At 61.8% G+C, this 12,925-nt stretch overlaps 1 protein-coding gene across 1 annotated transcript in view; it reads right to left on the minus strand.

Annotated features, from left to right (window-relative positions):
- FAM135B (family with sequence similarity 135 member B) overlaps window positions 1-12,925 on the minus strand; it is a 143,670-nt gene that overhangs the window by 42,267 nt on the left and 88,478 nt on the right. Inside the window, exon 4 of the mRNA XM_028533975.2 lies at window positions 4,046-4,185. Within this exon, the coding sequence (XP_028389776.1) occupies window positions 4,046-4,185 (140 nt within the window). The remainder of the gene's footprint in view (window positions 1-4,045; window positions 4,186-12,925) is intronic.

Here is a 12,925-nt window from a genome sequence, read left to right on the forward strand (position 1 = left end):
ACATATCCCCTTCCTCCGAAGGTCATTTTTTCCAGCATCCGGAAGCAGCTTTGCACAGAGTCGTGAAAACACCGGGAGCCAGCACCTACACAAGGCTCACCGTGTAGCTCCCGGGATACTGTTGAACATGCATACAACTGTGAGTTAAGAAGTACCGTCCCCACTTTCAAAGGAGGACGTGGAGGCTGGGTGTGGCAGAGCCACTCTCCGAAGCCTGGCACGACAGACGGGATCGCTGCCCCTCCCTCCTGTAAGCACCCGGTCAGCAGCGGCCTCCTCTCCGCCGCGGCTGCCGGGACGCTCGGCACCGCGCGTGCGGGCCGGCGTGAGCAAAGGTCCCTCTCCGCGTGTGTTCCCGCTGCACGGACCCCGGGCTTCCCCCCTCTCTGTTTTCCTGCACTCCTGCCCACGCTATTGCTACTCTGCTTCCTTTCACTAGACTTGGCACGCGGGAAGCTTCCCCAGATCTCCTGGGGGGTCACACAGAGTGTTTAAAGTAAAAGACCCACCCAACCTCCGCACCCCCGCTCCTCACGGCCATCATTCAAACACCCCATCTCATGCCTCAGGCTTCGGTGGCTTCTGCCCTCAGTCACCCCTGGCCCTGACTTCCTGTGTCCCCCCTGGGTAGACGGACCCTTCACGGCTGCGTCTCCTGCAGCGCGTGGGACACAGGCTCGACGCGTGGGTGGTGCCTCAATGTCTGTCCGCCATGATGGCTGTGTGCTCGCGTGACCGTGAACTCTGGCCACCCGGCATTTCAGATATCGTGAGCAGACAGATGGTCGCTGGGTAAGAGCTAACGGGTCCATGCGGACACGCGGTTTTATGGGCAGATCCAGTTAACTCCCACCGTCGCCGATCTGTACCCAGGGATCAACCGTAACAGCGCAGCCGTGGGGGTGGCCCCGAACACGGGACTAAACCGCCAGCTTGCAGAGCCCAGTGAGTTCTCCCGCAGAAGGAGACAAGACACACCGTCCAGCCGACGCCCCGTTCGACCGCAGCACGCAGGCCGGTGCCGGCTGGCGTGAGCCACGCCTCCAACTCGGTGTCCGGAACCTTAAACGAGAACGGCTGGAACCCGCTGGGGCCGGAGCGAGGCTCCGAGGGCGTCAGGAGGGAACAGTGACCGAGGCACCCGAGGGAGGCCCAGACCCGGCCTGCAGGGACAGCCGCTCTGCCCAGGAAGGAAGGTCCTGGAGACCAGCGACAGTGCCCCCTTAGGAAGTGCCCTTCTCACCACTATTCGGGGGGCCTGGGCTTCAGCACGCGCCCTACCCTGAGCTCCGCAACACTCAGTCTTTTCCTGGCCTTTCCCGTGACCAGCAGGGTCGGGGAAGGAAACAGGGGACACACTCCAGGTGAGGACTCCCAGGACAGTCCCTGGAAGGAGGAACTCACAGACCCTCCGTACACTGGGGCTGCCGCACCCCCTGGGGCCGGGGGAGTCGGAACGGGAGAGGGAGCTACTCGGCACAGCCCCGCCTGAGGCCTCTGGTGGAGGCACACAGACGGTGACAGGCTGGCGAGCACTGGACCCCCGCCTGTCTGGGGGGCGATGGAAACCCTGATTCGCAGCCCCGGCCGCTCCTGGGGGGGCACTCGTCCATCACAATCGGCTTCCGGCTACTGGCGAGAAGCCGAGGAACTCGGAGGCGGAAAGAGGTGGGGATCCGCGGCTCTCCGGCGTCACACTGGCCTCGGCACGCCCATGGGCGCAGACCTGCCCGTGACCCGGCACCCACAGAGCCCGGACAGGGGATACGCTGGCCCCGTTCCCCTCTCTTCCTCCAACCACCTGCAGGGCCTCTCACGGGCCAAGCCCAAACGGGACCCACAAGGTAAGGACACAAGGACACAGCTGGTGGGTGTGGGCAGGCAGCAGCCTCCAGGGCCCGAAGCAGGTGTGGAAGGCACACAGGGGAGGGAGGGAGGGAGCAGTGAACGGATAGGCAGCACAGCTGACAGGGGGTCATTCTGGCTTTTGATCTGCTTTCTAGAGCAAGTGCCCGTGGCCACTGTGAGGCACCCGGCTGACAGGGACCCGGCTGACAAGGCTCACCGGGGAGAGTCCTTTCTGTTTGCCAAGAAGGGCTTCCAAAGGCCCCCAAAAGAAGGGGCTCCAAATTCAGCTTTCCCTTCTCCCAGCTAAGCCACCACCCACTCATTATTTGCCGGGATGCCCCCGTGGCCGGGATGCAGAGAGAGACAGGAGGCTCCAGCCCCGACCGGCCCGTGCCAGGCGGGAGGGTGGCCGCAATCTGCAAGGAAACCCGTGCCCCTCACCGCACTGCACCGCCCCGACAAAGCTGCTGGCCGTCCAGCGCCGACAACATGCCCTGCTCCCCTTCCCGGGGCCTTCGGGCCTCGTCTGGGGCCTCCAGGCCCACCCACCTCTCCAGCCTCGTCTCCCGCTCTGTTCCCTGCACCCACCAGGCAGGTCGCCTCGGCTCCACTGCTTCTCCGCAGCTCCGGCAGGAGCCACCGGCCTCCTGCCCCCCTCAGGGCCTCTCTCTGTCCCTGCCAAGCCCCTCCAGGCAGGCCCTGCCCCCGGGCTCTTGGCATGCCAGGCTCTTCCGCCCCCCAGCACTCGGGTCTCAGCTCCACGGTGGCCTCCCTGGGAGGCCTCTCCTGCCTGCCACTCGTCCTCCCGAGAACAATCTCCACCCTCGCGGAGTCGGGTTGAAGCTGAGTGCCGGCGGGCCATCTCGTTGCTGGAGCATCTACCAGGAGGCGGGGCAGGCCCTGCAGAGGGGGCGGGCCAGGAGGCCTCTCCCACGGGCCTCCACCGGGGAGCGAACTCCTCCTCCTCCTCCTCCTCACGCCCCTGGAAATTTATCTCACCGTCGAGCGAGCCAGCCGAGCACACAGCAGTGGGAAGGCCCAGGGACAGAGGCCCACGATTTATTAATCGGACCACGTCGGGATGTATCGATCTAACACTAACAGAGCGGCCCCGAGACACCAGGGGTATTTTCCCATTTGCTGTCTCATCTTTCGCCCATCATTGGTGTGTGTAGTGGGAGGTCAATAAACCCTTGGTGGAAGGATGCGCTAACGAAGGGAGAACCAGTGAGAAGGCCGTGCCTCCAGCCGCACAGGGCACGTGGTCACTACCCAGACCGCAGGAGAGGAGGACCAGAAGCCACAGGGGTGAGAGGAGGGTGTCGGGTGGCCAGGAGGTGTGCCTCTGCGCACCACCTGGGGACGCCTCTTACCAGGCACCCTGGGCCAGGAGCGCACTTCCGCCTCACTGCAGAGGGCCGGCAGGAAACCCGCCACTGGAATGAGGCGGCAGGGAGTGGAGGTGGGACCCGGGGCCTGGAGCAGTGGTCTGGACCTCGGACATTCCTCTGCTGGGCGGGCATTAATCTGATGGGTGAGGCTTCTGCGGTCAGGCTCCGGGCAAACGGAATGAGGCTCCCGGGCCTCTGGGCTTTTACTCATGCTGTTCCCCGCTGACACGCCCTCCCCTCTCTCTCCATCTGCCGCACCTCCAGTGTGTGCCTCTCAAAGCCAGCTGCTTGGAGAAGCCGCTGACCCCTCCCAGAGCACACCCGTCCCCCCCCAGAGCACCGCTGCCCCTCCGTCCACGCAGAGAGCACTGTGGGTACCCTCGATCCGGGTGCGTGGTGACACACTGCCAACACCGCGTTCCTGACCCTTCCCAACGCCTCCAGGGCAGGAGCCTGCTGGCTGCCTTCCTCGGGATCCCCCTCACCCCAAGCCTGCACCCCCGCCCTGCACCAAGCAGGTGCGCACAGAGCATGCCCGGACCGATGCACAAAGGGGCAAAGGGAAAGTGAGGAGGAGGGTTGGCAGGTCAGTCAGTGGGAATTCCCAGAAGAGGAAACGGGCGAGTGCAGGCGTGGAAGAAGGGGCGCGCCAACGTGAGCGATCGCGGGCGTGTCCTGCAATCACGGACCCCCCATCGGTCAGGCTGCACAGCGAACCCACAGCTTCCGTGACCGTCCTCCCCTCGACGGAGAGGACAGGCGCAGGGAGGGACCGCGCGTGGCTGCCGGTGGGTCCCACGACTCACCCGTTCCCCGTCCAAGAGCAGGTGAGCGCAGAAGACGGCGACGTCGCCGATGGGCACCTCCTCGTTCCTGTACAGGATCTGGAAGACCCGGCTGTGCATGGTGCTCTCGCAGACGTGGGCCGAGTGCAGGCTGCTGCCGTCTGCAAGACACGAATCCGCGGGCGTCCGTGAGCCCCGGGACCAGCCAGGGCCCGCTGCCCCCTGGGGTGTCTGTCCCCATCAGCTCAAGGGAAGGAATGGCCCCAAACCGCACTCCACGCCCAAAGATTAAAACCACGGCAGAATGAGGCACCATCACGTAACGATTTCTGTTCATCGAATGGGCTGGCATCTCAGAGAACCTGGCTCAGCCCCTTACATAGACCACGTCACTTGGCCGGATCACTTGCTACACTGTCGGCCATGCTAGGTTCCTTACCTGCAGATGCGTCCCCTCCTCCGTGAAGCCCTCCGTGACCCTCTCCCCCAGGAACAATGAGGAAGCCGAGGACAGAAACTGCCCTTCGCCTGCAAGGACACCCACACAGTCGCCCTCTTCTGCAAGTGGCATTTGCACAGCACGAAGAGCACTCTGTCTTGTGTTGTAGGCAAAAGGGCTCATTCTAATTGCATTAGATACCAAATTTTTTAAGGGAACTTGCCCATCTCCATGTCCTCCGACATGTCCCAGATCTACCCTGACCCCCCAAGACCATTTCAGAGTTCGGTGGAACTTCTAGATGACACATCTCCCCAGCGAGCTCGGGAGACCAGCACCGCTGACCCGAGTCACCGCGGAGAGCAAAGGGCGGATGCCCTCCCAGCGCCTCACGCGTGCACGGCCCGGTCAGGAAAACACAGGACTGCTCTGAAGTAATCGATGCTCGTGTTTACACAGGGCAGCGATTCCCTTCGAACAGTGGCCACCGGCTTGTACGTCACAGCTTCCTAAGTGCTTTCCAGGTGCTCCTGTCCGCAGTCCTTGCAGGGAGTTGCTGGGCCAGGTGTGGCTGCACACGGGAAGGCCCGGGTCCTGAGAAGAGGCAGGGCCCCACTCTCCGCGGTGCCACAGGGCACTGCGTGGATTCCTCCTCGAGTGTGTCTGTGTAACACCTGAGAAAACGGCCTCCAATAAATGCAAATAAAGCAAAATGAAAAGCACCCACCGCTCACTTAGCAGAAGGCCGGTACTCTATGAAACCCCACTGAAAAAATGAAATAGCACGGTTACAAAGGGAGCCAAGAAAATAAGGAACATCCTTCCAAACAGCAAAGGAAAAACTGCTCTGGTACCTTGTGTACTGTTCCCAGACGGCTTCGAGTCCCTTGGAAACGAGGACAAAACGTCCCTGTCACCTCCCAGCACACAGTGACATCTCAGCCGACACCTGCCTTGCGGCTGCCGAGTGGGAAGCAGAAACATGTAAAACCCCAGCTGGTTTCCAAGGCCGCTGGGAGGCACCTGCTCTTCAACGGGAACTTCGTCGTGAAGGGCCTGGAGCAGCCCATTTGAGCCTGTTGGATTCACAGTGACGTGGCCCTGAGGTCGCCGTGACCCTGTGTGCAACTGCCTCTCCGTCTCTTATTTGCAGCGCCAGCCCTTTATCACTGTCAAGGTGTAGTTCATCCATCAGCCAGACCGACGCCGTGGCAGAGGACGGAAGGTCAGAGCAGCACGGGGAGGAACAGCCAGCGTGACGGTCCAATCACTTGTCTCCCTGGACAAGTGACATCACCCCTGTGACAGCGGCTTGCCACGTGACAAATGGGCATATCCACAATGGCCCCCTGGGGGCAGCGTGGACATAAGGAGGATAAAATAAATCAAGAGCCTAAGCCCGGGCATGTAGCAGGCAGGTAATGCGCAGCAGGATGACCTTCCAGTCGGGGTCGGACGCAGGCCTGAGCCCTCTCGGTGGACGCCATGCTCACTGGCCGCACTTCCGTGGTGGACTGAACGACCCTGGTTTGGAGGTTGACACACTAGGCCGCCCGACTCAGCAGTCTCTGCAGAAGGCCACCGAACCCCACGGTGCCCCGTGACGCCCAGGACAAGGCACCCCTCACACCCGATGGAACGTTCTATGTCGTTTTCTCACCACTGTTAAGTAGGACGTAACACAGGTGTCTTCTTCCAGGAGGAGGCTCGCTGATCACGAGGAGCCCGGTGGGACGGTGGGATGGTGGGCATCTCGGGGACAGCGCCGGCCTGCTTTGCTCCCGCCGGAAACCTCCCTCCTTAAACCACAACCCGCACTTGGGCGCCCTGCCCGCCCCCTCACTCTGACACCAGGAAGGGAGCACTGCTCTCTGCTCCTGGGCAGGCCGCACCCCCCCACACACTGGGGGATGTCCTGTGCCGGCTCTCCTGCTCACTGTGCTGAGCTCTGCTTGGAAGACACGGGGCACCAGGCACCTCCCGTGCTGCTCCCCCTCCCGGCACCCAGGCCCTGGGCACCCAGAGGTGCGGGAAGCGCGTGCTCTCTGAGCCCTGGAACCGCTCGCTCATGCTGTGGGGTGCTGCCCCTTTCTAGCTGCGGGGTAAGAGCCACTTTTTATTTACTGTTTGGCAGCCAGACTTCTATTGAAGCAGCCCAGTGGTTAGGGGCCGACTATGGGCGTCTGATGTGTCTCTCTTTGGGTCGGGGTTGGTGCCACGCGCACGTATCTGAGAGCGGGGCTGGAACTTCCAGGGGAAGACAGGCGGAAGGCAGGTGGGAGGAGAAGGAGGGGGCGGAAAGGAAAAGGGGGGGCTGGTTGGAGGAGAGAGAGCAAGGCAGGGAGGAAGAGGAACCAGTCAAGGGCCCCACCCCACCATCTAAGAACCCACTCCGCTCCGCTTCATCCAGAGTTCCAGGCCAGAAGGCAAGGGGGGAAGGCCTTTTGGTTCTCACGTTTCTTCTCCCAACAAAATGTGAGCCATCCACACTCTGTGTACCCACGTGCCTCTAAGGGTCTGCAGCTCGAACGCCGACCTCCCCTCGGCCAAGCGCCCTGCCCAGCCCTCCCGGTCCCTGTGGGCGCGATCACAAAGTTCCGGTGCTGTTCCCGCGGACCGCGCTCTCTGCCCAGAGTCCAGGCCGACAACAGCACTCCCCGGGCCCTGAGCGGCAGCCTGAGCCCTCGCCCACCCTGAGAACTCGACCGTGCGCAGAGGGCCCCCTCCCCCCACAGAATCAGGTTGTGCTACATCGTCAAAACGCTGGGAGAGCCCCCCCACCCCCCAGGCATGAGGACGGCCGGGTGAGTCTGAGCTGTGACCAGCGCAGGTGCTGAGAAGCTGCCGCCGGACTTCCTCCGACCTGGGCCGCCCTCGCCAGGGAGACCCCTCCGGCACGCTGGCGCTCACGGCGCTGGAGAAGCCAAGTCAGGTTCTAAGCAACTCAAGGTCAAGACCTTGGCTTTCTGATGGTCTAGAGCAGGACCCCCTTCTGTAGGGCAAGCGTGCAGGCTTGCCCACAATTCTAGACTTGCCCACCGCCCCACCTCCGTGCTCTGTGGCCTTGGACGGGCCATGACGTCTGAGGGAGAGTCACGCCCCACCCACTCCTCATAACAGACCCAAGGCTCCAGTGAGACGAGGAGCCGAGGAGTGTGCGGTCAGCTGCACAACTCTTCAGAGCCCGAGCGGGTTTCCTGCGGAGCCGAGGGTGGCGATGGCACTGATTCCTCACGCCAGACAGTCTTCTGCCCACGTCTGGGAACAGGATGACAGAAGGCCCCTCGAGGCTGAGCTCCACTGTCCTTTCCTAACCAGGTCAGAGAGCAGGCAGAAGAGAAAGCCGCCTGGAAGTGGGGGTTCGCTGCTTCCCCAGGAAACGGCCGGCGGGGTTTCCCCTAACGTGGGGGTGTTTTCCGACTGGCAGGGAGGGTGAACACAGCACCAGGGTGAGGAGCTAGAACCTTCTGCAGCCCCAAGAAGGCTGCTGCTTCTCCTGGAGACCTGTCACCCCAGCACGGTGGACCAATGTGCACAGGGAGAAAGGAGACCCCTGGGAGGGAAGGGGACAACATCCCGGTGACTCTGTCTGGAGTCTGGAGGTTGGGGAGGCCTGCTGGTCGGGGACAGGCCTGTCCCACCGCCGAGGTGTCGGCACACTGTGTGCATCGGGCATCACGGGCAGCTGTTTCCAGGAACGACGGTGCCCTGACAGAAGCTGGGGCCCCGGGTGGTGCCTCTGGATGCTCACCCCAGCCCCAGGGCTCAGGAGTGAGAGCTGGTTGGGCCACACTGTGGCCTGCAGTCTCATCTGGCGCAAAGCCTGAGCTTTGACGAGCAACGGTGGAGAACGTGGGCATTGCCTGAAGCGGCAAAACCGGGACTCCTGAGGCGTGGGCCCTCAAGGCCCAGCAGGCCCCTGGGCCAGCAGGGAGCTCGCCATGGAGGGTACGGTAGTCCCCCTGACTGTCGGGCACCTGTCCCCAGACCCCCAGGGGCCGCCTGAAACCCCAGGTAGTCCCTAGCCCTATCCAGGGTGGGCAGGAGGAGGCTCACGGTTCTTCATACGGAAAAAGACGTGCAGGTCATGATGTTAGTACAACGGCTTTATGAACTCAAAGGCACGTCACAGTGCAACTGTGCGCCCACTGTTGCCCACACCTGTACATACTGTTTTTTCCTACAAAAAAAGGTCAATTTATAAATTAGTCATAGTAAGGGGTTAACAACAACTAACGGCAAAGTGGAACAATAATAAAAGTTATCGACTGTGGCATATCCTTCCTCACCTAAGGGTATGTGCATTGACTTGAGAGAGGCAGAGAGGAAGAGAGAGAGAGAGAAACATCAATCGGTTGCCTCCCACATGTGCCCAGACCAGGGATCCAACCTGCAACCCAGGAATGCACCCTGATGGGGAACTGAACCTACAGCCTTTCTATTACGACACGACACTCCAACCCACTGAGCCACACGGCCAGGGCCGACTGTGGCATGTTTAATTATAACAAGGGTGACCGAACACAGGCCCTGCCATGCTGCCACAGCCCCTCTGACAACCCAGACGCCGCAAAGTGACCGGAGGGCAGACATGCTGGACGAGGGGATGACTCACATCCCGGCACGATGGTGACATTTCAACACGCTATCCAGAACGGTGCACTATTGAAAATTTATGAACTGTCTATTCCTGGACTTCTCCATTTAACATGTTGGACCATGGTGGGCCGCAGGTAAAGGAAAGCACGGAACGTGGAACTGTGGGTAAGGGGCTCCAGAAACCCCCCTTAACAGGGGCTCCTGATGCACGGCAGGGGTGACCAGACCCCCTTCCCTCTGTGCTGGCATTTGGAGGGCCCCATCTCCCTGGGGAACCTCGGAGCTGTCGGGCGCCGGGCGGTGGGAACGCGGTGGGCACCTCTGTCTCCGGGGCATTTAGACCCACAGGCACCTCCGTGGAGTGTCTGGAAGGATGCCAACGCACCTGTGCCTTCGGTTCCTGAAGCGCATCACTCGGGTGACACATCAGTGCGGGCTGCGTTTCACTTGTCATTTTTATTGTCTTTTGAAAGAATATCCAGCATTTTGAGTGCTTTCTACTTCACGTGTGCTGCTGCACACAGAACATTAAATACCTGGCTTCCGTGCACGTGGACGAGCTTGTGTCTTGTCCACGACCCCATATTAATACGTGTCTATGATTTATGCCATCACAGACATGTATCTGTTTATTAAATTCTTATCAATCCCCTTGTGCATCAGGCCCCAGGCACAACCCTGGGACGCAGCAATGAGCCATCAGAGGGGTCCCTGAGGGGGGGTGTCCCCCACACCTGTCCCCGGGCTGGTAGTCCCCCTGCTGTCTGTCCCGCAGGTGTCTCCTTGTGTGAGTGAATCCCTCATCCTTCCAGACCCACTGCCTCGTTGGCGCCATCTTGGGCAACCCACCCCCCCTGTTCCGACTGAGCTGGCCACTCAGGCACCACACTCGCACGCTGGGTGTGAGCAGAGCTGGTGCTGTTTGTGAGCGCTGTGACCTGGGGAAGTCCCTTCTCTGTGACATGGACTTCACACCGAACGGCTTTGCTCACGTCTCCCATCCAAGCGCTAACCGGGCCCGACCCTGCTTAGCTTCTGAGATCAGACGCGATCAGGCGCCTTCAGGGCGGTGTGGCCACAGATGGGTTTGCTGTACAGAAGCTAGCCTGAGTCCGGGGTACTTCCCATTCCTCTCCCACTTGGGCATAAGAGCCTTTATTTCGCTCACGAGGAGACTCAGGGTCCGCCGAGGGTAAGTGCAGCCTCGCCGTTGAACACAGTCTAGAAGGAGATCACACAGTGACCTCAAACCTCAGGGCTTGTCCCTCATTCTCTCACCCCCTAGTGTGAGGGTTCCCTCATCTCTCACGTCACCAGACAACCGCAGGGGCAGCCGGTCAGACACACTGCCTGCCCCTGGTGGTGACACAACAAGGACAGAGGGCTCCCTTCCGCGCTCAGCCCGGAGTTCCCCACCCCGGCCCCTCCTCGCTGCGCTCCCACGACTCCGCCACTTCCGCTGCACCGCAGAGGACGCTCCGTCCTGGAAGGCTGGCTCCGCCGGTTGTGCACATTAGGGCCACTCGAACTTCCCTCCGTGCACCCATCCGTGGAGTATTCATGAGTGCGGGGGGGGGGGGGGGTGGCAAGGGGGAGGGCTGGGGGACATTTCCCGACGTGAGCGGTGGCTGGCGTATCCGGGAGTCCGACTCCTTGCCCACGCCGCATGAAAACCCAAGCCGCGGGGCAGACCCTGGCCTGGTAGAAACCCCCGTCTCCTGCAACCGAACCAGAGGACGGAGGACAAAGTGCCACTTAACCTGCTGAAAGCGACCAGGCCTGATGCCACAATTTACTAGCAAGTGTCCGCCCATCCACACCGAGCGGGCTTAATTACTTAATTACAAACCAGCCTGACGGGCCCATTAAGAGAGCCCAGCGAGGTGGTCGCTGGAGAACATTGTGTTAGCCAACCCCGTGCGTGCGTTGCTATGCAACCTCAGACGGAAGCGGCCAGCATGCGCCTCTCGAGGATGCATCTCTTGGCCACACACCGAGCTGAGCCTCGGTGTGCTCACCTGTGCGGTGGGGATGGGCAGGAACAGCCGGCCCAGGACGGGGAAGAGGCTGCCTGGCAGAGCACCCAGCGTGGGGTCTGGTATTTGCCAGGCGCTCGGGGAAAGCGCGGTGAATGACTGTGCCACTGGGCGGGGGGTGCGTGGTGGGACTGTCCGAAACGAGCCACGACAGAACACCGCCTGCTCACCGAGAGCTCTCGGGGCAGTGGGTCGGGAACCCTGCCGCCCTGCAGTGCTGGTGTGGCCCGGGGCTGCGGCCGCCGCCTGAAAAGACAGAGCATGGGGCAGCTCCCTGCCTGCTCCGGGAGACTTGGGCTGAGATTTGAACTCGGCTGGCCTCGGTCCCTTCTTAGCAAAAAAGTCAACAACAGCAGGACTCCGCACCCCCCTTCCCTGCTGACAGAAAGGAGGTCCCAGCACCCCTCGCTCCTTGGGATGGCCCCCCCAAGCCTCCCGAGTTTCCAGGTGGTAAGCCTGCGCACCGGTCTAGATCCAGGTCTTTGCTCCCTAGCAGGGGTTCCTCTCTCCCCAGGGACCCCAGCCCACCCCAAGGCTCCCCGGACGTCTCATACACTGAGAATGTGCGAGTGGGTGACGCCAGCCCACCTCCCGAGAGTGCGTGATCTCGCACACTCCCCGCACTACCCTTTGGGTGTCAACTACACACCGTAAACCTACACCCCCAAGACAGAACCTTCCATTGACGTTCCCGAATGCGCTCCCCCACCCCCGAGATCTCTTGCCCAGAACGGCAGGACACCTCCTGGTGGCCGCGGATCCTCTTCCCCTGTCTCCCCTCGGTTCCCTGCGGACGCTGGGGGTTCGCACTCAGCCCGCGGTCCCAGCGAGGCCCTGCGGTGCCCTGCAAGGGTTTTCTCTCCGTGTTGACCCTGGAGACTTTGTCTTCGGCCCCTGCCGCGACCACCCTTCAGTCTACCACTGGACAGTGTAAAGCAGGCATCATGGACCCCCCGCCCCAACACAGAGAAGGAAACTCAAGTTCTTTGCTGTGGTGCGATTGGCCCCCTTGATCAGTGTGGAAGCCACAGTCAAGGTGACGGCTTAACACCGAGCTGGCCCTTGTGCGGTGTCCAGGCCGGGCAAACAGTGACCAAACGCACAGCTGACCATGGCTCCCCGTGAGCCAGTCCACAGACTTGGCAGCCGTGGTCACCAGCACCGTGTTCGCATGAACTGGGCCTGGGCTCGGGCAGCGAGTCCGAGGAGGCGGCTGCTTCCTGCCAGGTCCTCACACTGAGGATCTGGCCTCCACGCCGCCCCTGCCCTTCGCCAACAGCCTGCACTAAGTCCACCGAAATGCATGATGCAGGGCCTGCTGAGAGGGGTACAAGCCAGGCTCCCCCTCCTCACCCTAAACGCCATTCTGCCTGCGGGTCATTAGGAGACACAGCCAGTGGGAGGCAGAGAGCCCCGTTTACGTGACTCAGACTTTCCTGGGCCACCTGTTTGGCCACACGCTTCCTGAGAGCTAAGCATAGTCACAATTTTGGCTAAGCGAACATTTGTTCGAGTGGTGTCCCCTCCCAGTCGTGGCCCCGGCGTGTCCCACGGAGCACAGAGCTGCTCTCCAGCCCACGGCGACCTTGGCTTTAATGGGAGACCAGGGAACTCAGGGTCGGCTGCGACTTGCTGCAAAGCTAGTGCGGAGCCAGGAGTCACTGCCGAGGCCAGGCGCTACTCGGCGTCTATCTGGACAGAGATGGGGGTTCCCTCGGGGGGCCAGTCCCACTGCCCCAGAATGAGCCACACGGGCCAGGCCAGGAAGATCAGCAGCCTCAGCGCCCCCCAGGAGCTGCACCCCCATCCCCCCGACACGGAGCCATG

Source organism: Phyllostomus discolor, chromosome 7 (assembly GCF_004126475.2).
Source record: "Phyllostomus discolor isolate MPI-MPIP mPhyDis1 chromosome 7, mPhyDis1.pri.v3, whole genome shotgun sequence".
NCBI lineage: Eukaryota > Metazoa > Chordata > Mammalia > Chiroptera > Phyllostomidae > Phyllostomus > Phyllostomus discolor.